The sequence below is a fragment of the Rhinoderma darwinii genome, chromosome 3, assembly GCF_050947455.1.
Source record: "Rhinoderma darwinii isolate aRhiDar2 chromosome 3, aRhiDar2.hap1, whole genome shotgun sequence".
Taxonomy (NCBI): Eukaryota; Metazoa; Chordata; class Amphibia; order Anura; family Rhinodermatidae; genus Rhinoderma; species Rhinoderma darwinii.
In genome coordinates this window covers 259511540-259539053 of record NC_134689.1, presented here as the reverse complement: position 1 = coordinate 259539053, position 27514 = coordinate 259511540, and the positions used below count along the sequence as shown (strand labels likewise).

Genomic DNA, 27514 nt, shown 5'->3' with positions numbered 1-27514 from the left:
TAGTTTGAACGCTTTCTTTATTTTCTTATATAATCACATACTTGGTTTCGCACAACTCTTCTCACCAAACATCAATAATTTAAGAGAAACTACACATAAAATGACAAAATACCAGAGTTCATCATTGGATCTGGACATTACACCTCAAAGATCCCTTGAACGGAAATATACATGGCGATTTTATTATCTATGGAGTGTTCAAAGGAATGGGAACATGGAGCACTTATGTGCCAATCTAGACCGGTGGCCGTTCCCGAAATAGAATTAAGAGGACAGAGATGAAGACCGAGGTAGGGAATGTTCACTAAATATGGAATCACAATAGAGTTCTCAGATCTTAACAGTAAAGGGGTTCTGCACTAATATAAAACGCTGCCAAACAGGTAATCTATTGTTGATCCATAGAATTGGGACAGGGCGTATATTAGAAAGATTAAATCAAGCCACTGTAGAAGGATTTACTATTATTAGTAAAGAATCCCATTAATTGCCATATAAAGCCCTCGGTTATAGAATAGCTGACAGGCATCTGGATAAGTTGATCATGGTATTTGGATTCTGCATCATAAAATTCTGGCAAAGAACAAAATGTAACAGTATACTTTTTTTTTTTTTTTTTTTTTTTTTTTTAACACTGAATAAGGAGGCAGCCTCAGGGTATGTTCACACGTAGTCAACCAAAACGTCTGAAAATCCAGAGCTGTTTTCAAGGGAAAACAGACCCTGCTTTTCAGACGTTTTTTACCAACTCGCATTTTTACCAACTCATTTTTTTACCAACTCGTTTTTGGAGCTGTTTTCATTGGAGTCTATGAGAAAACAGCTCCAAAAACGTCTGAAAGAAGTGTCCTGCACTTCTTTTGACGAGGCTGTATTTTTACGAGTCGTCGTTTGACAGCTGTCAAACGACGACGCGTAAATAACAGGTCGTCTGCACAGTACGTCGGCAAACCCATTCAAATGAATGGGCAGATGTTTGCCGACGTAGTGTAGCCATATTTTCAGACGTAAAACGAGGCATAATACGCCTCGTATACGTCTGAAATTTGGCCGTGTGAACATACCCTCACTGTCACAGGCCGCGCAGTCCTAACAAAAAGTGCTCAGTCTTGTGAAGTGTTCATCTTCTTGTACATACATGAGATGAGAGTATTTAAATTTATTCATAATTTAGAGAAAATTAAGAAGCAGATTATAACTGGTCTTACCTTATGGCATGATGCAAGCATACAATATGCCATAGCTGCCAAAGAGATCTATAAAAAGTGCCAGGTTTAGGCACAGTAAGAATCTAAACTCTTGTGCATACAATTGGTTTGCTAGAAGATAGAACCTTAAAGTGGTTCTCCAGAAACTTATTTTTACACATATTTTATTTATATGGTTGAATGATGTACACAAGGGCGTACTTTCAATCCTGCCAAGACAACTTTTCCTTTCTCTGCCCTCAGATCAGTGCCAATTCAGCCTAGAGCCCAGTACCTGTGACAGACTGGTTTTCTAGGGGGACATGGTCTGACAACCACAGACTGTAGCAGTTAGATGGTGTATCCATGGCAACCAGTCTGTCTCAAATGTCTGTTAGCCCTACACGGACTACAGAGAATGGGAAAAGCACCTTAGAAGTCAGGCTAAGACATTTCTCGTGACATCTTGCATTACTAATCAGATTTTACTCTAAGTCAATTTTGATGGAGAAGCTTTTTAAGACTAATAAAAAAAAAAAAAGTAACAGCTCTGGAAAGTATTTTAAGACCTTTCTTGTACAATCCGGTTACCAAAAACCAGTTTTAAAATGTAAACAAGTGCAGCATATAGCACTAAATCATATTATTGGCGGGAAGTTAACGCGTTCACATTGTGGATTTTGTCATTTTTCCGGTTCTGTCCATAGATGCTAGCTGCCCATTTATCAATTGAGAGTTAAGTGTAGTTTCACAATTAAATGCATACCATGGGTAAATACATTGTGTCAGTACTCAATTGGTACAAAATAGAGAGGGTTGGGCCCTTGGTAGTTGGCAGGTCTAATATACAAAATTGAAAACAAATGCCAAAGGCAGAGAAACCCTATTTCCCAACTACCGTTAAATTTGGTTAGTAATCTTTATTGTGCTATTGCAGCAAACAGACATACAGACAAAAACAACACATAGGGTTAAAATTTTCAATGCATGGATAGGGATAATAGCCGTGCGTGGCTATGCTAATAAGCACGTGTGCCTGCCGTCTATATCGTCCGTGGTAGCAGTGTACCGTCTAAATAAACAGTAGCTATACCAGTGAACACATATGTCTATCGTCTGTATTTGCACCCAAATAGATTCAGCGGTCACTGAGACCAACAACGGATTGCTAGGTAGTTAGATTTTTAAATTGTTAAATAGTATTGCCCTAATTCCAGCATGTGTTAAAATAAAACAGAGAGCCCCCCCGACATGTTTCGCTACATATGTAGCGTCCTCAGGGGTTCATGGGGCTACTCAGTAGTTAACGGTAGTTGGGAAATAGGGTTTCTCTGCCTTTGGCATTTGTTTTCAATTTAGTACTCAATTGGTCACACAAATATTAGTGTTTGAGACATTACAATATATTATTATGGGTAATATTTCCTGAAGAGGTAACACTTGTCTTAAAGGGTCTTTATAGGGTAAACAAATTATATATACATACGTGCGTGCGTGTGTACAAAGGCTTATTTTAGTAAAAGATGAAAAGAGAAACCAAGCATTACAAAAAACATGACTCTCAATGCACTATTAAAAGGCTTTTCCAGTCCCCAAAAATTGATGGCCTATCCTGCGGCCCCTTCAAGACAGCTGATCTGCGGTGGTGCCGGGAGTCGTACCCAGACCGATCACATATTAATGGCTTATCCTGAGGATAGACCTTCAATTTTTGGGGACTACAAAACCCCTTTAATATAATGACTTATTTTATTTAGTCCACCATAATGACAAGGTTTCAGGGTTTCATCCAGTAGTAAAAACAGACCAAGGTGTTCACAGCTTTCCTCCTACCTCTGTACATCTGAAGCTGTGCATTAATTTAAATCTTCCCATTGTTGCCACAGAGTAAAAAGGAGCACAACATGTAGTGTGATGATTCTCCTGTCTGTGCGTGTACGTAGCCTGAAGCCCAGTGTACTATTGGAGTTTACAACATCATAGATAAATAGTGCAACAAGTACATTAGTATTGTTAGTCTGTAGAAATGTACAGCGCTGCTACACAATACACATAATTACAGAGATTACACAGCACTATTCAATAACTAACAAAACACCAAATGTTCCTGCAGGTTACAGGACAGGGCTTGGCCAACGAACACTGCAATATCATCAGACAATTTTATATGATATAATTCCGTTATGCAGTGCAGGTGTATGACGTATAAGAACCAAAACTTTACGATGGTAGCCTTTTAAAGGTGCCAACAGGGTTTACTACTGTAGTCCCTCAATTGGTAAAGTGGTATCAAAAATATGGAGCAACAGGAGCAGGTTGCAGTTCCCCACATGGTGACTTCTCCATTTACAACCAATAGAATTAAATGCCCATTTCAGTTCTAGGCAGAGATATTGACTGCTTGATGCTACATACTGTTGTCATATACTTAAATTGTGGATACCGGTTCTAGACTGTATCCTTATCTATATAAAAGGTTCACAACTAATTATACAAATGCCTTTTATTTCTGTTCTGAGTTTTTTTTTATTTTTTATATTCTCTATTGCATCCAATATATAGTTCCAAATACACGACTTTTGGGCTATGTGTATGAAACTCACAAACATATTGCCCCTCTGTCGCAGGGGTTGGATTCTCTCTGGAACACAACATACACACCACAATCAATTATGCACCATATCAAAGGGACGTAGGTAAAATGTTGGAGACAACTGATCTACTAGAGGACAGCAGGAATGAAAGGTCCTTGTGACCCTAAGGAATGTATTCTTGCAGTCCTGAGAAAAGCTCACATTTGATTGGAGTAACCATAATTTGGTGTGGCAGAGTACTGAGGTTCAGGTTGTGTCACGGCACCCTGTGCTGCCCCAAATGCCGCATTCTGAGCGGCTTGCTGGACATGAGGATTTTTCCAAGCACCTGTGGTCCACTCCTCCTGAGCCTTACTAAGACTGCCTCCAGCTCCACGGTAAAACTTGTGCACCTGTGTAGATGGAGGAAAAAAAGAACATTAAGATTTAAATAATTTATCTATTATTGTTTCTATCCGGTGCAAAATAACTCTCCTTGCAGAAGGAAGAAAACGATCTCTCTAGTGCCATCTATAGAGGACTACCAAATAAGTCAATGTACGACCCTTTAACCCCTTAGAGCCATCCACCATACATGTAAAGCCAATGTGCGCTCTGGCAATATGGCGCAGGCTCCTAACGCCGATCCAGGCTGTTTAACCTCTCACATGCCATTCTCAATCGTGACCGTGGAATCTAAACGGTTAGTCAAAGGGAGGCAGCTCCCTCTGTCCCCAGATCATCAGGGCCCTGATCTCCAAAAACCATTTATGGATATGCCTGCCGCTTTCAAGGTATGAAGTGACAGGTATCAGGGACATCAGCACCGTGAAGTATATAGTATCACCTATATTATTAAAGGGCAATTAAAATCCATAATATTCCCGATACCTTAGTCAATGCCACGAAAGAGAAGACAGCCACAGCTGTGAACATAATGGTCGGAATCAGCATCACCACTGCAGAGCCAACATTTGTTCCAAAGAAGGAGATGGCTGCAATCCACCCACTGGAAGAAACAGGACAAAGACATAAAAGCAGATCAGCAAAAAAGAAAATACTCGACAAACTAATATAACACTCCATAAACATACAAAACTGAGCATCAAGGGATCTGATCTCTCGGTTTTCTGGATTATCAATATAACCAGCCACATTTAGAACTTATAGGCTATCTTTGCAGCCATTTTTTTTATTGCACCAATGCATCTAAAATAAACAAAGTAGCTTTGCAAATCTTGATTAAAAAAAAAAATCCTAAAGATGTGTCTACAGCTCATAGGCAGACCTATGAGTCTATATTGTTAGACTACAAACTAACCCTGTACAGTGTGATCCTGCAGTCATACCCCTTTCATTTGCAAACCTATTGAATGTATGTTCGCAAAAAAGACAGACGGAAGGAAGTAGGACTGCAAAATCAGACTACACATAGGGTTTGTGTGTCGTCTGTAAGACCAGGATCACACACGTTTAGTTATGTAATGGGCTGATGCATCTCCTTCCTTATGTGCCCACTCCTGTGTTTGGCTAAAAAAAATAATTTAAAATGCTTTATTATGGAAATACAATAAAAAAAAAAAAAAAAAAGTACACAATTTATTGCCACTAGATAATCCATACTATGAAATTAATGCATTATTTAAACCATAACGGTGCATACAGTAAATAAATCTGGCGAAATTGTGGTGATTTGTTCACCCCCCCCTCCCAAAAAGGAGGAATAAAATGTCAATTTTTTTTTAAAAAAACCCCCCCACAAAACGATATCAATTTTGTATCGCTATAATCGTAAAGACCTGAAGAGTAAAGTTAACACTTTATACCGCACAGTGAACGTCGCAAAAACAAAACTGAAAAAACAATGGCAGAGTTAGTTTTATAGGTTTTTTTTTCTTTTATTCCCCCCACTCACAAAAAAATTGATGTTTTTTCAATGGATTATATGTATCCCATAATGATACTATTAAGGGCTGTGAACACCTTTGAAAAAGTTTTTAAAAATAGTTTTTACTTTGAGACACAGCTGCTTTGTATCCTGTATAGTGCAGCAGTATCTAGCGCTGAAACCTGTATCCGTCATGTCAGCAGCACTGACTGGTTCAGTGATAGCAGGTCCTGCATGCCTCACAGGATCGAGCGGTTACCGATCACATCTAAGGCGCCATTCACAGAGCGTATGGGCTTTTAAACACTAAAAATGTATTGAAACATATAGCTCGACGTATACATATAATTGGTCAAACGTAAACCAAAGTAGCGGCCGTTTGGTCTAGGTTTGTCATGGTTTACGTTGGGATGCTGTTTTTTGAAAGTACCGGTACTGAAAAGCGTAGTCTGCTACGCTATTCTGCACTTCAAAAAGAAGTATACGCGACGCAAGTTTTTTTTTTTTTTAGCATTGTTCTCAATGGATGACGTATGCAAACGTAATGCTATATGTTTGTATCCGTTTACACACAGTAAATCTATCAGTTTTATTTTTGTTTAATTTGAACACTTTTTTAGGTAAAACAAATGGACAGAAAAGTATACAGACGTATGAGTATATGTTAAACGTACACGCTATAGAGGAAAAAAAAAATTGTGTGCTTAAGGGGTAACTACACATTCAAACTTCTGACATGTCATAGTGACACGTCAGACGCTTTGATTGGTGGGGGTGTGAGCACAGAGACCCCCACCCCTCGCTAAAACGAAGTGCTCGTGTGAGAGCTCAGCCTCTTCGTTTGCTTTATCGGAAATCAACGTAGCGGTGTGCGGGCTCAATAGAAAGTCTATCAGCCCGTACACCGCAACATCGGCTTTCCGGAAAAATAACAGAAACTAAGCGGCTCAGTGCTCACACGAGTTCATCTGCCGTTTCGTTTTAGTGATTGGTAGGGGTCTCAGTGCTCGCACCCCCACCAATCAAAACTTGACATGTCACTATGACATGCCAGAAGTTTGTTCAACGTTTAGTTACCCTCTAAGGCCCAAAATAGATGCCTCCATAAAGCGTTTAAATTAATTAAAAAAAAATTTCAATACCCAAAATTGCTATGCCATTCTGGTCATTGTCTAGCAACAGGTGCCGTAGATAGTGGAGGACTACGCTGAATTGCCATGGTCCTGTGAAGAAAAGTCCTGCTGTACTTACCAGACTCCCCAACCAGGAATACCAACAGCCTGTATTACGCTGATGACCAACTGAGCCACAAAAGTGAAGAAGAACGCCATGAAGTTAAAAGAGCTGTCTGTCCTATACAAAGAGAAAGTTCAAATGATTGTAGTGCGGCAGAATATTTTGACGCTATATAAAACAAAGTTTATTGTTATGAAGGAGTCATTTATGCTCTTCACTAGAATATATATATCCACCATCCAGCCATAGCATTAAATCCACCTGCCTAATATTGTGTAGGTTCCCTTGTGCTGTCAAAATAGCTATGACTCATTGAGAAATGGATAACAGAAGACAGTAAGTAATGTTCTGCGGTGGGGTCTGCATGTATCGGACTTGTTTTCTAGCGCACCCCACAGGTGTTCGATTGGTTTAAAAACTGAGGAATTTGGAGGCAAAGTCAACACCTTGAACATGGTCTTGTTCCTCAAACCATTGCTGAACAATTTTTGCAGTGTGGCAGTGTGCATTATCCTGCTGAAAGAGGACATTGCAATTATAGAATACGGTTGCCATGAAGTTTTGTACAAAGTCTAATGTTTAGATAGATGGCATGAGACTGCTTCTGCCGGCTTGCCTTCTGTCTATAGGCATCCTGTTGGCATCTCTTCCCCAGGTAAACAATGCACGTACACCCGACAGTCCACATGATGTAACATAGAATGCGATTCCCCACACCAGGCCGCCTTCTTCCATTACACCATGGTCCAGTTCTGATGCTCACAAACACATTGTAGGCACTTTTGGCGGTGGACAGGGGTCAGCATGGACACTGACAGTCTGCTGTTATGCGGCCCCATATCTAGCAAGCTCCGATACACTGTGCGTTCTGACACCTTTCTAACATAACCAGCAGTAGCTTTTGTGTGGGATCAGACCAGAAGGACATCAATGTCGCCGGTTCACTTGTTTGTTGTTCCTTGGATCACTATTGATAGGTAATAACCACTGCATACCAGCTACACCCCACAAGACTTGCCGTTTTGGAGATGCTATGACCCAGTTGTCTAGCCACCATAATTCAGTCCTTGCCCATTTTTCCTGCTTCCAACACTACTTCAAAAACGGACCGTTCACTTGCTGCCTAATATAACCCACCCCTTGACAGGCGTCATTGTAACCAGATAATCAATGTTATTCACTTACCGGTCAGTGGTTTTATGGTTATGGCTGAACAGTATCAATAGAGAAAGAGAGATAGAGAGAGAAATAGCAGAAAAATACAGCTACTCATATACAAGAAAATAGACTAAAAGTGGACATCTTAGTATTACAAATTTTTTTCAGACTATACCACCTTAAATGATAGCGGCATGCTTCACCCATTTTAGTAGCTATATATAAAGAATGATTGGTTAAATGAAGGTACAGCCACTTTAAAATGCATCTACTGTGCATGAATGAATGAATGAATGAATGAATGAATGAAGACTTCAAACTTAACAGGTTTACTAGATTTAGGCAGGCAGATACTTACTTGAAAGCTTTGTAAATAGGTCTGAACCAGCACACATAGGAGCAGGGAGTGAAAAGGATAAGCCATAGAAACGCCAGGCCGAAATTGATGGCTCCACCTCCTCCAATCATCCACGCTAAGCAGCCAATCAGATTCACCGCCAGTGTGATACTGTTCACTGCATGCACACATGGGGTCACGCAGAGGCACACATGTGCAGTAAGGAGAAGAGAGCCAAAGATCAGAGTGAGATTGAAGAAAGCCAAGGTAAAGGAGTTGGGATCCACATAGCGTCACCAATTATCTTCCAATGCAGGAATTATATTCTAAGCTCACTTAAAGCTATCATAATACACTCAGATTCCAAGCAATGTAGATATTGGATACAATAATCTAATAGAACAGATGTGCTGAAAACCGTCACATAAAGAATGTATGTGAGAGTAAGAAAGATCACACAGCGGATGAGGTTATATAGGAGGGCAATGTGCACGCCATATTTCATGTGCTGGGATGCAGTGTAAAGGTGGCGTCACGCACAGCACTTTTAGCAGCACGGTTTTTTTTTGGGGGGGGGGTTCGCTCTCCGAAAATGATTTTTTTTTGTGGCGTTTTCTGGCCTTTTGGTGTGTTTTTTTGGGTCAGTGTTTTATTTTATTTTTTTTCAAAACACAGGTATAGCGTTTCTCTGGTGTTTTTACCTAAGGCTTTGAGTCTCACATTGTATTCTACAGAGCAGCAAAACAACATAACTGCGTAACAGGCCGATTGATTTTCTTACCCCTAATCCTGGCCAGATCTGAGCATAAGGCTCCACTTTGCCATTCAGACCCTGTATAGAATTGCCCGCCCCTGCACAGTTGGTACCTTCCAGAGAAGGAGACCCTCATGAGATTTCGACATGACTGCTGAAATGAAAGTAAGACCTGTGTCCTGTAATACTGAGGGAAATCTGCTGCAATGCTGAGGATATTAGAAAAGTCCTATAATTTTATCTAGTCACTTTGTGTTTTTCTCAGAACCAATTGGTCCTCTTTAAATTCATATAGTCCACAATATCAACAGTGTGATCTTCTTACACTCCCATGCAGGCTTACAATGAGAAGGCAGCATATCTTCAATTTTAGAATGATACCATCTACCACTCATCTATTAACATTATGTACCTCGATAAGCATTCCATCAATCTGGAAAGAAGGTTATTTACCAAACGTTACATTGTTTTATAGGAAATCCCGTAGACCATCATCCTGCCGGAAACAAAATCTGCATCTGTTATGGTCCCAATTCCTCTGCCAAGTTTTATTGGAGGAATGTAAAAACTATGATTAATAGGGGGTGATGATATTTAGCGGAGGAACCATACTCACACATCCATAAATAATAGAGACGCTTGGTTGTGGTACGATGCTGGTCAGGTATATCAGTCTCAAAATCTTGATAGAAGCAGGGCTTGAGAGGTATGAAGCGAGGCAGCGGTGGGAAGTTGTTCTGTTTATCTGCATCACATGAAAGAGGGCACATGTCCATTTCTAGGTATGCACATAGATATACACTGGCACAGATTTCATGTTATGTTCATAATGGCAAACCAAGGGATTCTAAATCTGTATAGCCAGGAAAAGATATTAAAATTAAGAAAAACATTATCCTATTTTGTATTATTATACAGATCTCTGAATGCAGCCGGCAATGTAAACCGTAAATACCAGTATGAATACTAAACACATATAGCATATCTAGAACAGACTAGAGAATAAAATGTATTTACATGTATATATGATTCTTGAAATAACATCCATTGTCTACAATGCTGGATGTACTCAAGAAAACGGTAGAAAGTAGAAACAAGGTTTCTATACCAAACAGTCTACACTAAACAGCCGAGTCTAGAACCCCCTTTAGAATTTGCAGTAATATACAAATATACGAGGGAGTATTTAGTATCTCACCAGACATAGTGGTGACTGTAGGTCTGTAGCTTGATCCTGAATCGGCAAGTCACGGAAAGCCTATGGGAACAGAAAAAGACAAGGTCAGCAGAAAGCACATAACATCTCTCTTCCGGCAGCACTCGTATTTGGTTACCACTAGGCCCCACGCACACGTCTGTAGTTTTTATCCACGATTGCGGATAAAATACGGACATTAATTTCTATTATATTTATATTTTTCGCATTTACAGATCGTGCTCCAATACTTATTACTGCGCGCATGGTCCGAAAATGCGGAGGACACTTTGTGGCCCGTCCGTGCAGTGTTTACGTGTGCATGAGGCCTTAGGAGTCCGAATTTTCGGGTCATGCTCCCATACAAAAAGTATGGGAGGACAACACGTAAAATGCAAAACACAGACACCCATCCGTAGCGATACGGGAAAGGTGTCAGCGGTCAATAGAGCTAATTGGCTCCGTAATTGTGGACCGTATTACGGTCCGCAATTACGGAGAGTTTTTACAGTCGTGTGCATGGGGGCTTAGACAGGACACTGCTATGGGTAAATGAGGAACTGGCTTCAGCTGCACTGGTGACTTGTGTTAGCTTGTACAGCAGCTATATAAAACAGCATAAATATCACCTATCCACAGTGTAAATTGTAACAATGATTTACTTCCATCTTTAGACATCACTGGCTTCATGGAAAACTTCCTTTAATTATCCCATGAACTGGTACACAGAATATAGTCATGTTTCCATAGCTATCATATGCAATATAACTTTGGAAAAATAAAAAGCAAGACTATGACGGTCTGCTTAAAAGGAAAATAAACAAAACATTCAAGAAATATAAAAAGCAAAAATAATCCCATTGAGTCACTTTCTCGTGATCTAGAGGATGCAGAGTTTCCGTTTAGACTTGTAAGCGGATGGATAAAAAGACTGACTCAGAGAGGGGGGGGGGACACGGTGGTGCACATGAAGAGGGGTCGTACCTAACATTTCTCAGCACAGTAAAAATAGTCCTGAGAGCGCTTTCACATGTGACATTTTGACGCAGTGTTTTTTAATGCAGTTTTGAAGCCAAAGCATGGAGTGGATAGTAAAAGGGGGGGGGGGGCAGATACAGGAAAGATTCCACTTGTCTGACTAACAAATGGTCCAAACCGCGCAGACCGAAGACATCGGGAAACAGGCTGAGTCCCATACATCGTATACTGTTGGGGGGACCTTACCAAAATTGGCAGGATCCAACAACAAATATGTCTGGTGGGTGGCAAGCTGGCAATTGTATAGACATGATATAATCCTCAAAGGATAATGCTCAGCGGGCATCGAACATATGTTAATGGGTTAAGTCAAATGGTAGCTTGCAGATTCATATTACAAGAAAATGGACAATTTTGCAGATACTATGAAAAGCAGGATACTATTATTTATACTTGCACGCTACGGATTGCCGTAATACAGTAGTAGTCTATTACTTGACAACCACAAGTAGTGTTCCATTAATAACATGTTAGAAGTGCACATTTTTTTTATTTTATTTTTTTAAAAACTGAAAACACTTAGAAAAAGTTAAAAAAAAACTTGTTTTGTCATTTTGTACATGCGTTTTTTTCCTGTGTATTTGAAGTTCTATTTAGTCTCATGCGTATTTCTAGGATTTCTTTGCTGCGTTTTCTGCCACAATTTTCAGAAAACCATTTTCACAGCATCCGAGTGGCACGAGTAGTTTTCACGGACCAAACTACTTTAGTGGGTGAATCGTTGTCGTAAAAACGGATCAGACTCTCAGATCCGTGGAAACGTAGAACACGTCCTATATTTCCACGGATCACGGACGGGACTTGGGCGGCACACACGGTCGTGTGCATTAGGGCTAAAGCTAGGGCTCCACAGAGGAAAAAAGTCACAAGGAACCTTGCAAACGTCGCAAGAAAATCAGACCAGGTGGTCATGAAGTTCACAGCCATTAGGCTGGACTAACAGGTATGACAAATGTCCCCCGAGTAATCACTCACTGGTAAAGTGGGACGATGACACACCAATAACAAATCCATTAGGTGTGCACAGACAATGGTAATAGATAACATACAGAGGAAGAGTCTGTGGTCACACTAAATATGGTACAAAAATAGAATTAGACTTACCGGTAATTCAGCTCCTATGAAACCCTCCATGGCAGCAGGAGGTAAGGGCTCTGCCTCTAATTGTGACAGGAAACCCCACAAGAGGTTAAATAGCCCCTTCCCTCCTCTGTGCATTTCAAATTACCATATGGCATAGTGAATCAACATATTTATTCCTTCATAAGCATATTGATCACTTGTAAATAATAATACGGGGGGGGGGGGGGGGGGGCCTCCGGGTGCGGTCATGGAGGGTTTCATAGAAACCAAAATTACCGGTAAATCGAATTCTATTTTCTCACTTGCCCTTCATGACAGCACCACAGGGGAGTTAAATGAAAACTTACTGGGGGGGGGGGGGTGGAGGGAACTATGGCATGAAGAACCTTCCTGCCAAAGGAAAGATCTTCAACGGAAGCCAAATTAAGTCTGTAGTGGTTAGTGAACGTATGGACGGAAGACCAAGTAGCTGCTTTGGTAGCATTGCCTCTTTCCGCCCAAGATACATACATTGCTCTAGTGGAGTGAGCTCTTAGATTTTCTGGTGGATTAAGATCTTGGATCTGATACGTTTCTATGATTGCTTTATTATTCCAGCTTGCGATGGTAGTTTTGGAAGCTTTTTTGCCTTTATTCGACCCCCAGAACTGGACAAAGATTTTGATCTGTCCTCCAAGAATCCGTCAATTCGAAATATTTTAGTATGATATTGTATACATCTAATGAGTGAAACTTCTCTTCCTTTCCATTCTTAGGATTTTGACAGAAGGATGGAAGTATAATGTCCTGCGACATGTGGAATTCGGATACTACTTTTAGTAAAAAAAAAAAAAAAAGTGTGGTCTGAACGAAAAATTATTCTGTCTTCCATAATTTTCAGATATGGCTTTCTTATGCCTGAATTTCTCCTACTCTGCGTGCCGTAGTAATGGCCACTAGTAGAGATGCTTTCCAAGATAGTCTCCTAATTTCAGTAGGAGATTCAAATGGGGGTAAAGTTAGTCCATTTAAGGCCCCATGCACACGACCGTGCCCGCAATCACGGCCAGCGATTGCGGGCACGGCCGGCCGCTGACTGACAGCCGCATTTTCGGGCCGTGCTCCCATACAAAGTATGGGAGCACGGCCCGCAAAATGCGAAAGAACAGACATGTTCCATAATTCCCGGAACATTTCCACAGCACTGACACCCTTCCGTAGTGCTACGGAAAGGTGTCAGTGTTCAATGAAAGTGAAAGGCTCCGTTTTTGCGGACCGCAATTGCGGTCCGCAAAAACGGAGGTTTTTTGCTGTCGTGTGCATGGGGCCTAACACAATATTTAGGTCCCAGGTGGGGACTAGAATCTTCTTCTTTAGTGATAGCCTGTAGGCTCCTACGAAGAATTTTGATCCACCTGTGGGAAGGAATATCCTGATCGAAATATGAGCTTAGTGCAGATATCTGTGGTTTTAGCATACTTGGTATTAAACCCTTCTCAAGACCTGCTTGAAGGAAGTCCAGAATTTTTGCTATGTTGGGATAAAGAATATTTGGTTTCTCATCCCCTAACCAGGAAAGACGTTTTTTCCAAACTTTGTAATATATTGCGTTGGTCACTTCTTTTCTACTCATTTGTAGCATATTTATTACCCCTTCAGACAATCCTTTTGATTTTAGGATGGAGGCTTCAGAAGCCAAGCTGATAGTTGAAGCTTTTGAGGGTCTGTATATAGGATTGGTCCCCGATGTAGCAGATGCTGACATATTGGAATTATCCATGGTTCTGCTATTTGTAGACTGTTTAATAGACCAAACCAAGCCCTTTTTGTTCGGGGGGGGGGGGGGGGGCAATTAACATCACCTTTGTTTTCCCTAAGCTGATCTTTTGTAATTTATTTGGTATTAAGGGAATCGGGGGGGGGGGGGGGGGAAGCATAAGCCAGTTGGAATCTCCAAATGTGAACCAATGCATCTATCCCTAAACTATTTTCCCTTGGGTTTAGGGGAAAAAAAAAAGTCCACTTCCGGAGATCCCCATTTTTGGGTTATGTGGAGGTAAACATCCTGTTTTAACCACCACTCGGTTGGGTCGAGGTCCTTCCGACTTAAGAAATCTGCCTGGATGTTGGAGGAACATTTGGGGTGGACAGCTGAGAGGGATAGTAGCCGAGGCTCTGCCCAAGAAAATATTTGGCCCGCTAGGCTTTTCTGTCTGGTGCCTCCCAGATGTCTCAGGTATGCAATAGTCGCCATATTGTCCGAATAAACCCTCACGTGAGAATTTTGGATAAGATGTTCTGTTACCTTCAGGGATTCCAGAACTGCTTTTAATTCTCTGAAGTTTGACGACTAATGATTTTTGCTTTGTCCAAACTCCGCGAAAAGATTCTCACTCTAGTGTTGCTCCCCACCCTCTTTTGCTTGCATCCGTAGTTATCGTTTTCACCGGATACTGGTGCCAATGGATTCCCCTTTTTAGATTGTTGGTCTTTAACCACCACAGGAGAACGATTGATCCTTTTGTTCCACTGTGATATTAGGTCTTGCAACCCTCTGAAGGGAGCTAGAGACCATGCTACTGCCTGGATACAAGATGTCATGGACCCTAGGACTGACTTCGCTATCCTTATGGATACTTGCCTCTGTTGTAGTAGCAAAGTTATTTTTTGTTCTAACAAAATTATCCTCTCCTGTGGGACGAAAGACATTTGTCTGTGAGAGTCTAGAAGAATTCCTAGAAAAACTTTCCTTTTTGAAGGGAACAGGTATGATTTTTTTATATTTATAATCCAACCCAGACTCTGCGGTGTCTGGATGATATGATTTTTTTAGGCAAGTAGCATCGGGGTCAACTAAGAGAAGGTCGTCTGAATAAGGAATGATCTGAATACCTTGAAGCCTGAGAAAGGCCACTATCTTCACCATCACTTTTGAGAATATCCTGGGATCTGATGATATCCCAAATGGGAGGGCCCTGAACTGGTAATGTACTACGATTTTCCAGTATGGCAAACCTCAGGAATTTTTGAGATTTCTCATGGATAAGGATGTGATAGTAGGCATCCTGTAGGTCTATTGTAGCCATCATAACATCTTGACCTTTTATAGGTATTGAGGATTTTATATATTCCAATTTGAATTTGTGGTAAACTATAAATCTGTTTAAGGGTTTGAGATTTGGGATTATCCTGTAGGATGAATTGGGTTTCTTCACTAGAATTAATGAGGCGGGAGTAGTGACCTAACCCTCTTTCTATGGGCACAGGAAATAACTTCCTGTGCTAATAATTCTTGATGACCTTCTCTTATCGCTATTCTTTGTGAAGACTCTTGAATGGATGTGACAACCATATTTCTGGGGAATAGGAGATAATATTTTGAACCCTTCCTCTATTGAAGAAAGAATCCACTGGGTTTTTTCTGTCATCACCTTCCACTGTACTAGGTGGTTTTTTACCACTTTGGCAACCTGGATGACAATTTTTGGAACTTCCATCCATTTCAATGTGTCTTCATCCAGTGGAAATCTATATTTTATTTCCGCTGGCCAAGAGACCTGTTTTTCAGGAAATTTCCATTAGTCTTCAATGAGCGCGTCAAGATTTTCATGGATGGGAAACCAGTTTCTTTTTTGCCCGCAGTCCAGCAAACATTTCGTCCTGGATTGTACGAGTCTCTTCTACCTCCATAGTGCTTCTTACTGCATTAAGAAGTTCTTGTATATTTTCATTTGAAAAGAAATACTTTTCTTGTTTTTGGGGAGCAGAAGGTCCCACCAATTCAATTCTCCTTCCCCTAGGATATAACCCGATAGAGAGGGAAGGTAACTACCCCCTTCAGAAACTGAATCCTCTTCTACCAAAATTTTCCTTTTCTTAGGTGTGGGAGGCGGCTGAGGGGGAAAAAAATGCATGAGACGAAGGCCAAAGAAGACCGGATCTCCTGCTTGACCATTCCCTTAATCTCTTCCATAAATGATGGTTGCTCCTTCATGATGATATTCTCTGTGCAGGAATGTCATAGGGGCTTTTTGTTATTAGAAGATCGCTTTTTGTGACATATGGTACATTTATGAGATAGGTGTTCTCTCTGACGCTTCCTAGATGTCTCACACTGAAACAATAAGGAGGGAAACAGTTAGGTAACTAATCCCCATAACCGGAATACTTACTGGGTTGGGAAACACGCTAGGCCCCACCACACCGGGTTTGGAGGCAGGTTTCTCAGCCTCATGACATGGTGCAGGCAAGATAGGAGTGATACAAAAACAGTCCTGAGAGAATGAGGCCTCATGTCCGGGTGACCTTTAACCAGGATCACCGGGACCAGCATGATGAGGACTACCAAATCGGTAGCGCGCTCCTCCTCTGCTTGCTCTTGGAAGCTCTGCAACTACAGCCCATTCCATGCGGATGCCGCCAGCAGGGCGCCACCATGACAATTCCGGCGTCCGCAACCGGAAGTACGTCACTCCATTCCACCGTGGAACGCACACTATGAGCAGCAGAGGGATTCCTGTTTCACAGGTGGAGCGGCTGGCTGGGGAGTTCAGGGTGGACCGGAGCCGACACATTGTTTTCACCTCCGCTTTACCTGAAGGCGCAGGAGGAGCGAATGGGGTCCCAAGTTCAAGGAAGATGGGAGCAGTGTTTTAAAAGAGGAGGTGAGACAGGACCAGTCACTGTCTGGTGATTTAAGTAGGCTAACCGACTAACACCAGCCCAGCCGGCATCAACCTCTTGATGCCCAATAGGGACAGGAAAGAATACTGAGGAGGGGGGCGGGAAGGGGTTATTTAACCTCTTGTGTTGTTTCCTGTCCCAATTAGAGGCAGAGCCCTTACCTCCTGTGGTGCCGTGATGGAGGGTAAGTGAGAAAAATAATTTATTTAGCTATACAATACATAAAAACCGGTAAAAATGGATCATACAGTGCAAGAATAAGGCGTCATAAACCCAGGGGAGGACATAGTGCTGGTATATAGCAGTAGCTGGTACAATTGCAAGCAGTTACTAATTTTGAACCCATACAAGGTCCATGTATACTGGATGAGCCATCGGTATTGAAACTGAAAGGAGACAAGTAGGGCTGTGTGTGGCGCTATCCACAGGGGGGGCTGCGTGTATGTGGTGCTTTACTTTACAGTGTTTGACAATTATATTCAGGGGCAGTGTATGGTGCGATTATATTTAGGGGCACAGTGTATGGCACATGATAATTTTATCTATGTTTATAAGTGTGGAAATGTTGGAAAAGTGTGGAGCAGAGGACATCGGAGTGGTAAATTCCGCAGAAATGGGTCATGGCCGGGAGAAGTCGTCATGAAGTCTGGACCGGATGGAGAAGAAAAAAGGCCAAAAAAACTACTAGAATCTGAGGTCGTCACCTGTAAGTCACTAGATTTATAGAGAATCACCTCTCCTGACATATTTATTATAGGAAATTATTGTATTTCACAAAAAGTCTATGTGCAGTCCAGGACGGATAGACAAATGGGTGTTACCATTCCCTTTGTCAGGAGGATGTGTCCCTGCACAGTGTTATACTGTCAGTATGTAGGGACACATCCCTTTGACAAGGGGAATCGTAACACCCACTTGTTGATGCTTGCGCAAAGAGGTATTGTTAACAATAGTTATGGCGCGGCGGTGGAGAAGGGGGGCCCAAATTTGGGTAACAGCCCAGGGCCTATGGTTTACTTAATCTGCCACTGGGCAGATGTAACATTTTAATTTAAAAATTGCATCTTTACTCTGCTCCAACAGCGCTTTGGAGTGAGACACATCACGTTTCTTAATCTCCTCCCTCTCTCACCATCACAGAGTGGCCACCCAATGAGAAGTCCCGGAAGGTGAGAGGGGGAGGAGATAGGCCAGCTCTAGTATCAGGGACCGAACCTGACCAGTGACGCATTCCTTTCCCGCCTGAATGACCGGGCAGCATCCTCTGTCCTCGTCGCTGGCACAGCTTCTGGGGCCTGACTGTGACTCAGGTAGAGATAGTATTCCTCTTCCCCACTGTGGGACTTTGATGTAATCCTCAGCGTGTGATATTTATTACCTCTAGATATCGGCCTATATAATATTTATTACCTCTAGATATCGGCCTATGTGATATATTTTTTCACCCCTAGATATCGGCCTATGGTAATTCGGCTTGCTGTCTCATTTATGATTTTCAATACCGATAGCTCATCCAGTATACATAGCCCTTGCGTGGGCACAAAATTAGTAATGGTTTGCAATTGTACCAGCTACTGTTATATCACGAGAGAAAAAAAACATGAGAAAAAAAAATAAAATTTGTTGATGCCTACAAATTTTTAATCTAATGTGTGCCTCCGTTGCTCTCCACATATGTTGGGTGTTTGACTCGCTGGTCTGCAGCCACGAGCAAAACAGAATACAATATACATACACGTTGTTTAATGTGCACAGTCAGTTCTAACCTAAACGGAGGTGATGTTATTCATTTTAATCAGTGTAGTCAGTCTTTTTGCTCTATAGTAGCACAATAAAACTTATTTATTTATTTGTTCATTTATCTAGTTATTGGCAGTTAGAATTAAAGGAATTATTCTGCTGGTAGCAGTTTTTTGTAAATAAAAAGCTACTGTTATATAGCACCATTATGTCCTTCCCCTTATTCCTGCACGGTTAGATCCATTTTTAACTGTTTTTATGTATTGTATAGCTAAATAAAGTATTTTTTTAACCATATTTAGCGCGATTACAGACTTTTCCTCTGTAGGTTATGGATTCACAGGTAGCAGTCAGGGGGTTTCTTTGCCGTGAACCGTGATAGAAAACGCATTTTGACCACAACATGTGAACCCAGCCTTAGACCTGGGCTACACAGATTTTAACTATTGAACTACAGCTGAAGTCCCAAGGAATACATTGAGTTGTATGCAATCTTGTAGCACTACAAAAAGTCTCACAGTACAGTCCCATACAGTGGCGTCTGCCAACCAAGGCCACATACGGTCGGCGGGGGTTTTAAACAGATTGCTATAGGCTTCACAATTTTGCAGGTAAACTGCAGCTTTGCCCGCAATACCGCGCGGCCATTTAGATTGTTATTGACCACATGGTTTTGTAAGTAAAGCTGTATATCACTGAGGTGTAGCTAATTTAACCCCTTCCTGACCAGACACATTCACGTTTTAGCCATGTGGCAATTTAATAGCAAATTGTCGTTCTATTCCTCTCTCAACCTATATGTATTTGGTCTTGTTTTTCTCAGAAGATATAGGACTTTGATATTATGGAAGTTTTTTAAAACGTCCTTGCAAAAACAGGTGTGGATGGCCAGGTCGTTTATAGTCTATGGGCAGTCAGCAACTGGTTAAAACATAGCTTTTAATGTTATGCAAATAAAACAAATACCAATACATAAACAAATAAGGCCTCATGCACACGGAAGTTCAACTCTGATGTGAACAAGCACAAGAGAGTGGAGGGCAGCAAGGGTAGATGGTAAGCAGGGCACACAACGATAAATAGGAGAAAGGGGCAGGGTTGGGCGATTAAGACCTAAATCAAAATGGCGATTAATTGAACATGTAACCTACATTACGATTTATTAACGATTTAGGCCACACCTATTTTGCATACCACGACCCTTAATTGCATGCTACGCCATTGAACATCTATCCCCTGAGCATACTGTATATAATATACCCCGACACTGCCTCCAGACAGTATATTGCCCCCTAGTGCTCCCCACAGTATAATGCCGCCATAGCTGCGCCCACTAAGTATAATCCCCCTATAGCTGCCCTCCACAACGTATATTGCCCCTATAGCTCCCCTCCACACGGTACAATGCCCCCCATAACTGCCCTCCACACAGTACAATGCCCCCCCATAACTGCCCTCCACACAGTATAATGCCCCCTATAGCTGCCCTTCACAGTATAATGCCCCCTATAGCTGCCCTTCACAGTATAATGCCCCCTATAGCTGCCCTCCACAGTATAATGCCCCCTATAGCTACTCTCCACAGTATAATGCCCCCTATAGCTGCCCAATAGCTGCACTCCACAGTAGAATATGCCCACAGTACAATAACCCCATAATTGTGCATCACAGTATTGCTGCCCCCACACTCTATATTGTCCCACAGCTGCCCCCACACTGCCTAATAAAAAACATACTCACCTAACCCCATTCCAACGACAAGTGGAGGAGATCACTCTGCTCATCCGGTCTGTCTGGCTCGACGCAGACAGGCGCGATTACATCACTGCCTCGTGCCTGTCTGTGCCGAGCCGTGAGCGTCTGGCGATACATAGTGAATTGTAGAGAAAGGACCTTACAGCTCCCTGCTCTACCGTTGGTTTCAACTGTATCTGCGTCCTGATTTGAGTTGGTTTGTTTTTTTCCAACAATTGCCCAGCCCTAGGAAGGGATTATAGTTAAATCCCTAGTCCAGCCCTGTATAACCTATATTACGCAAGAGCCTCACCCCAAAGGGTGTGGCTCCGCCCACTAACCCTAGCTCTCCCTCACGATTCATTAAAAGGGCATTCCAACGCGTTTCCCCACTGAATGCAGGTTCATCAGGGGAGAAAATAGGGATCATACACAAAATGGATCAAAAAGATGCAAGTGATACAAACAGATGTATATGCGGTGGCATACATATATCATAGTTACAAACACCACCTAGATACACCAATAAGCCATTAATAGCATGGCCCACAATAGAGCCGCTCATATCACACATACATATACACACAGCATAGATCATATATATATCTATATAAACTCTCTCTCAGTAACACACAGTCGCAAAAAAAAATAGTGCCTGGAAAGAAAAATTTAAGTTGAACTGTCTATATACTGCTCCTTGGCTAAAAATACTCCTTAAAAATGCTAAGAGGAGAATTTTATACTCTGCTAAAAAATAACAGGAAGGGAAACCATTTGATATCACCATTCCCGTAAACAGCTGATTGATCCAAAACACAAGACCTCTCTTTCAGATTAGTTGGAGTGGAGGGAGAGAGAGAGATTTTCCTGAATATGGTATTTTTTTATATTTTTCTGCTACACAAAAATGTCACAAGGGGCAAATCCACTTGGACACAATGGGCCTCATGTATTCAAAAGTCCGTGACAACATGGCCTCCCCCAAATCAATCGACACTTCGTTTCCATGAAATGCAGCTTAGAGACTGTCACCACATTATAAGTGCCCTATCTCCCACATAAGGAGATCGGCGCTATAATGTAGGGGACAGCAGTGCTTTTTATTTAGAAAAACGATCTATTTTCACCACATTAGGAGTGATTTTAGCTTTATGCTAATTAGTTTCCTAATGCCCAAGTGGGCGTGTTTTTACTTTAGACCAAGTGGGCGTTGTACAGAGGAGTGTATAACGCTGACCAATTAGCGTCATGCACTTCTCTCCATTCATTTACTCAGCGCATAGGGATCCTGCTAGATCATTATGTGCCGTCTTATACTTACACATTAACATTACTGAAGTGTTTAGACAGTGAATAGACATTCCTTCCAGCCAGGATGGGATGTCTATTCACTTCGTTAACGTTTGTTTGGTACTTACAGCAGAGCAAAGCGTAATCTCGCTGTAACCTGTCATTTACAGCGAGATCTCGCGAGATTACGCTTGCTCTGCTGCAAGTACCAAACAAACGTTAACGAAGTGCAGGGATTGTGAATAGACATCCCGTCCTGGCTGGAAGGAATTTCTATTCACTGTCTAAACACTTCAGTAACGTTACTATGTCAGTATAAGACAGCATATCGTGAACAACCGAGTGTCACTATGCGCTGGCTAAATGAATGGAGAGAAGTGCATGACGCTGATTGGTCACCGATTGGTCAGCGTCATACACTCCTCTGTACAACGCCCACTTGATCTAAAGTAAAAACACACCCACTTGGGCATTAAGAAACTAATTAGCATAAAGCTAAAATCACTCCTAATGTGGTGAATATAGATTATTTTTCTAAATAAAAAGCACTGCCGTCACCTACATTACAGCGCCCATCTCCTTATGTAGAAGATATGGCACTTATAATGTGGTGACAGAGCCTCTTTAATGGCTGCAATGTGTACGTTATGCATCAATAGTCTCTAAGCAATGGTCCAGTGGCCAACACAGAGACAACTGCCCTGAGTGGGCATAATGGGACCAGCCAAACATCCTCAACCAGAGGATTGATTATGCCATACACAGAATGGTATGTGTTTTATGTTATGGTACATGATATGGTATGGTGACTGTACATTCCAACTAGTACTATTACTGTTAGATGCATTAGGGAATGAGACACACATTGCTGCTATAATCTCATACATTATGTTAGTGGAACAGAATGACATAACGGACGGACAAAATGGATTAGTTATGCATTTTGCCCCCCTCAGGGACTAATGGGTAAATACTGGAAAGGTTAATATACAGTAAACACTGAAATCACAACATAATGCATAAAATTAGACAAGAAGTCTCACAGGACAAATCCGTGTCAAGGTGGGAGACAAAACTCAACCACCCATATAAATAATTAGAGATAAGGACTCTAACAATATATGATAAACAAGAGAAAAAAAAGAGTCCATACATATCAACATATGAAAGAATTAAACATCTTTATTGTTCACATAAAATACACTAAATGACAGAGAATCTAAAATAAATCCTTGTACGGATCACAAATATATATGTACTGCTATCAATGTATACATTTGTGATCCGTACAAGGATTTATTTTAGATTCTCTGTCATTTAGTGTATTTTATGTTATCAATAAAGATGTTTAATTCTTTCATATGTTGATATGTATGGACTCTTTCTCTTGTTTATCATAATGCATAAAATGCAAACTATGGTCCATCAACTGGTTACTTTATAAAGAGGGGTTAACATAGATAGTGCTGCCAATTTACATCTAGCTTCAAGTCGGTTTTCAGTTTTAGGGAAATTTGCTTATGGGATTGAATGTAGCACAAGGCCATGAGATGTACCATTAGCTGACTTTATCTTCACAGACCAGAGTGATTCATGCAATTCAGGATGATAGAAGGCACAAAAATGTAATTCCACGGGCCTGCTATCCATCAGCGGAATAAAGGCCCTGTAAACGGGTCTTGCATCGGGGAGACAACGCATGTTCTCTTCAGTGGCGTTCTTGCTTTGTATTTTCCGCAGCATAAACATACACTACAGAAAAGTTTACAAAGTAAGCCGATGGGAAAAATATTCCACAACACGAGAAGTAAGAAATCTCTGAGTTACCGAATTTTCTCCCCTTAGACATACATTTTAGTAAACTTACGCAGCGGAAATACCGCCATAACCCCTCTGATTGGACACTTTACTGCGCCTTCAGGACTCATTTATTCACATGGTATTTTTATCTGGGTCCATATCTTTGTCATCATTGCGTGAGGGTTATTTGAGGTAGGTTCTTTTCTGGGGGAGTTAGTATTGGGCTGCTTATCAGGGCCGTATCTCCCAGTTATAGCAGCCATCTGCTTTTTTTAAATGTTTTTATCGTGTTAGTGGATTATTTTTTGTTAATAAATTTGTACACTTTATTATATATTCTTTGTGTCTATAGACTTTTTGCCATATACATACCCATGCGTGTTCTTGGTCTCCATCCATTGTAGTTTTTAGGGTATGTGGCAACATTTATGCGGTGCCCGCTGGTGCATTTTTGGCGGAAATACAAAGTTCACTTACTAATATAAATCCAAACTTCGCGCAAGAAAACACCATCACTCAGTAATATTGAGGATCCGCAACACACAAATGTAGAGTCCATGCAGGTCCATTCTGGCCCCTTAGGGTTTATGTTCACACGTATCGTAAACAGTGCGGATTTCATTGCGGAAAACCAGCAGCGTAATACAGTAGCAGCGGAGTGGATGAGATTTGAACAAATCTCATCCACACGCTGCGTAAAAAATTATGTTGCGGAATCGCTGCTCTTCTGTTGTGCGTTTTCCCAATTGAATTCAATGGAGGAGGCAAAGCTCACAATAGGCAAATGTTGCAATTTTTGCGGTCCAAAAATCGTGATTCGGAAAAATAATATTTACTTGTAAAACAATAAAAAGGTCTATACTTAACCCCGACCGTTGTCACAGCGACGGGATCGTCTACGCGGAGTACAGCCCGGCCTCCTGGGATGACGTTTCATCCCATATGGACTACAGCGTCATCCTAGGAGGCCGGGCTGTACTCCGAGCAGAGGGATGCATCGCCATGACAACGTCCGGTGGCAATTATAAACGTTTTTTTATTTTTCTTCAGTATTTCTGCAGCAGACAATTCACCGGAAAAACTGCACCACAGTTTGGTGTTTTTTTGAGCGGAATTCCCTGCGGGTTCCAGAGCTGATCCGCTGTGTACTTTTACGCAGCGTATCTGCCCTGTATGAACATGGCCTTCGGGTCACACACGGCAGATTTTGTTCCAGAAATGTATTTCCAACATATGGAACTTGCAGAAATCCATGCACCTGCTATACAAACAACCACATTCAGATGAACGGAACTGATTTTCAGTCGCAGAAAGTTTCGCCAACAAAATCTGCCGCATGTGAATCCACCCTTGGGCACTGTGTGTCACAAAATTAGGAATCGTATTCTCCCCCCGACAAGCAATGCTTTTATGGGAGGGATAGCTTCATAATAGGGCATGCGTAGGAACATGCGGTGTATAAAATTAGAGGGCCCAGGCTATGGGGTGCCGTTTTAGGCCATTTATACATATTTAGGGAGGATTTAGCTGAAGATTGAACCTCTAAATCCTCATCAAATCCGCTCACATTCTGCATCCAATGCAAGTGAAAGGGGAATGTCACAACCTTCACCCGCAGGGCAAAAAAATCCTTGCAGCATGCTCTATAGTCCACGTAGAAAAGCTGCATATTAGCCCCATTTAATGACAACGGGGCTAATCCTAGTGTCAGAAATCTGAGTGTTACCAAAGTCTTAAAATTTCTGCCACGGATCCTCCTGAATATGTGAACAAAGCCCTTAGGGATCTGTACAGCACAGTCCATATTACAACGCATGGACCCGAAGACCTTATATACGCAAACGTGTTAAACATCCATGTGAAGGCTGTTGAAACAACGGCCATCACACGGACCTACATAATTCAATGTGGCTGCTCACACGGCCGTTGTTTCAACGGACCGTGTGAAGGGTGCGTGATAAAATAGGACGTGTCCTATTTTTCCACGCTTCATGCATTCCTCCGTAGACTCTAATCTATGGGGGATGCGAGCACATAATCACCTCGGACATGAAAAACCTCCGTGTGCCTGACTTTTATATTGATGTACAGAGGATTTTTTTCCTCACTGACTCAAAATCTATGAGGAAAAAAAAAAAGCAGCCTGTCACATTAGGGCTTATTCAGACCAACGATGAAGTCGTCCGTGTGACAGACATTTTTTTAATGGCCGTCACACGGCTGCATGTATTTCTTTGGGGCTGTCCGCACGGCCGTTGTTTTAACAGGCTGTGTGAATGGCCCATAAAAAATAGAACATGTTACATTTTTGATCGTTTCCGGATCCCTCAATAGACTCAAGTCTTTGAAAACGGGTCCTGCACAGGTGCAAATCTGTCGCGAAAAACTGCCATTATTCATGGCCAATTTGACACCGGTTCATCTAAATAAGTCCTTACTCTTCTGTTCTCCGAAGCATTGTTTCCGAAGGTAAAAAACAGTGCTTCATGGAGGTACCAAAAGGGGGCGTGCAGAGTGCGTGGGCATCCAAAATACAAACCTAAAGGGGCTTGTGTAGCTGTACACGATCCATGTATGCCGTCAATATGGGCTCAAACAGGGTAGAGCCCCGTGCATGGAGCCTGTACGACTCCTTCAGTAGAGCCTCGGTGTACGGAGACATTTTACAATAGGAGCAATGCGTCTAGGAGAGAATACTTCCGTACATCCCGCGACCGATGGAGCCAGTAGAAAGTACAGTTAACCCCCAAATATTTCCCTACCCCCGTCCCCCACACAAAATCAAAAGAGCCCAGGACTCTGAGCTGCTGTTTGTCAAGGTCCCCACGCTGTAAAGCCACTGGAGAGGTCACTATCTGAGGGGGAGGACAGGAGGACACAACATGGTCACCAGTGTCGTCTGTCCCTGGGGATCATACTCTGTGGTACTATGGGGTCAATCCAAATCCATGCGTTACCCAAGGCCTCATGCACACTTCCGTTGGCCGTCTTACTGCCGTTAATGACGGATCCGTTTCACGGACCAAATCAATGAAAAGGCCGAGACTGTTCTGTCAAACACAGCCAGGAATAGGATCGGTCCTATTTTTGAAGGAACGGCCACACGGTTCCGTTAAATCCACAGAAGTGTGCGTGGCCCCATTAAAGTGAATGTGTCAGGGCGCTATCAGTTACAAAAATGGATAGCACCCTGATGAAAAAAGACTGTAGTGGGCACGAGGCCTAAGGTTCATATAAATACACTAAAAATACAAAACAATGAAAGATATGTCACCATTACCACACACACGTCACTATGAGAAGCCCTTCAATGTCAATAAATGTCATTCTGCAAAGCATCATAGACCTGGATGGTGCCCCCGCATTACATTATGGTGATGCCCTAGCACAATACACAACAAATCATCAGTCATCAAGCACACCCAGTAGACCTGACATGACGCATAGAAGTAATGTGTGCACTACGTCCTACACATACACCCAGACCTAAGCCCCATATTATACAGGTCGTGCTCAGCCATCAGCCGCCTCATACCCGCTCGCTGCACAGCACGGTGAGGACTCACAAGGTTCTAGTGCTGAGCCGCCACCACACAGGTTGTCATTTACAAGCAGCGCCCGTCAGTAAGGCGATGTATCCGGCCACCGTTAGCGATCCTGCTTCTCCTCTCCCGGATCTACCCACGTCCTCGTATCGCGAGATTTCCAAACGTCACTGCGTGCGTATTGTACGTGATCTAAGTGTCAATAAAGTTTGTACAATATTAATCCTGGGGATTTGTTCCGAACGTTCGACTCCCTTGTATTGTCGGTGTCCGTATTACAGAGCGATAGGATTC

General features: G+C 42.0%; 1 protein-coding gene across 2 annotated transcripts; it reads right to left on the bottom strand.

Moving 5' to 3' along the window:
* SCAMP5 (secretory carrier membrane protein 5) lies at positions 1 to 27514 on the bottom strand. 2 transcript variants are annotated; one of them, XM_075857857.1, is made up of 7 exons: positions 27211 to 27514; positions 10332 to 10391; positions 9750 to 9878; positions 8401 to 8557; positions 6900 to 7001; positions 4652 to 4769; positions 1 to 4173 (listed from the first exon to the last, which is right to left on the bottom strand). In XM_075857857.1, exons 2-7 carry the CDS (start codon positions 10336 to 10338, stop codon positions 3979 to 3981), a joined length of 708 nt encoding a protein of 235 aa, XP_075713972.1. In that variant the 5' UTR covers positions 10339 to 10391; positions 27211 to 27514; the 3' UTR covers positions 1 to 3978. The 2 variants fall into 2 exon arrangements, with proteins under 2 accessions (XP_075713972.1, XP_075713971.1); XM_075857856.1 differs by having other exon boundaries at positions 27242 to 27514.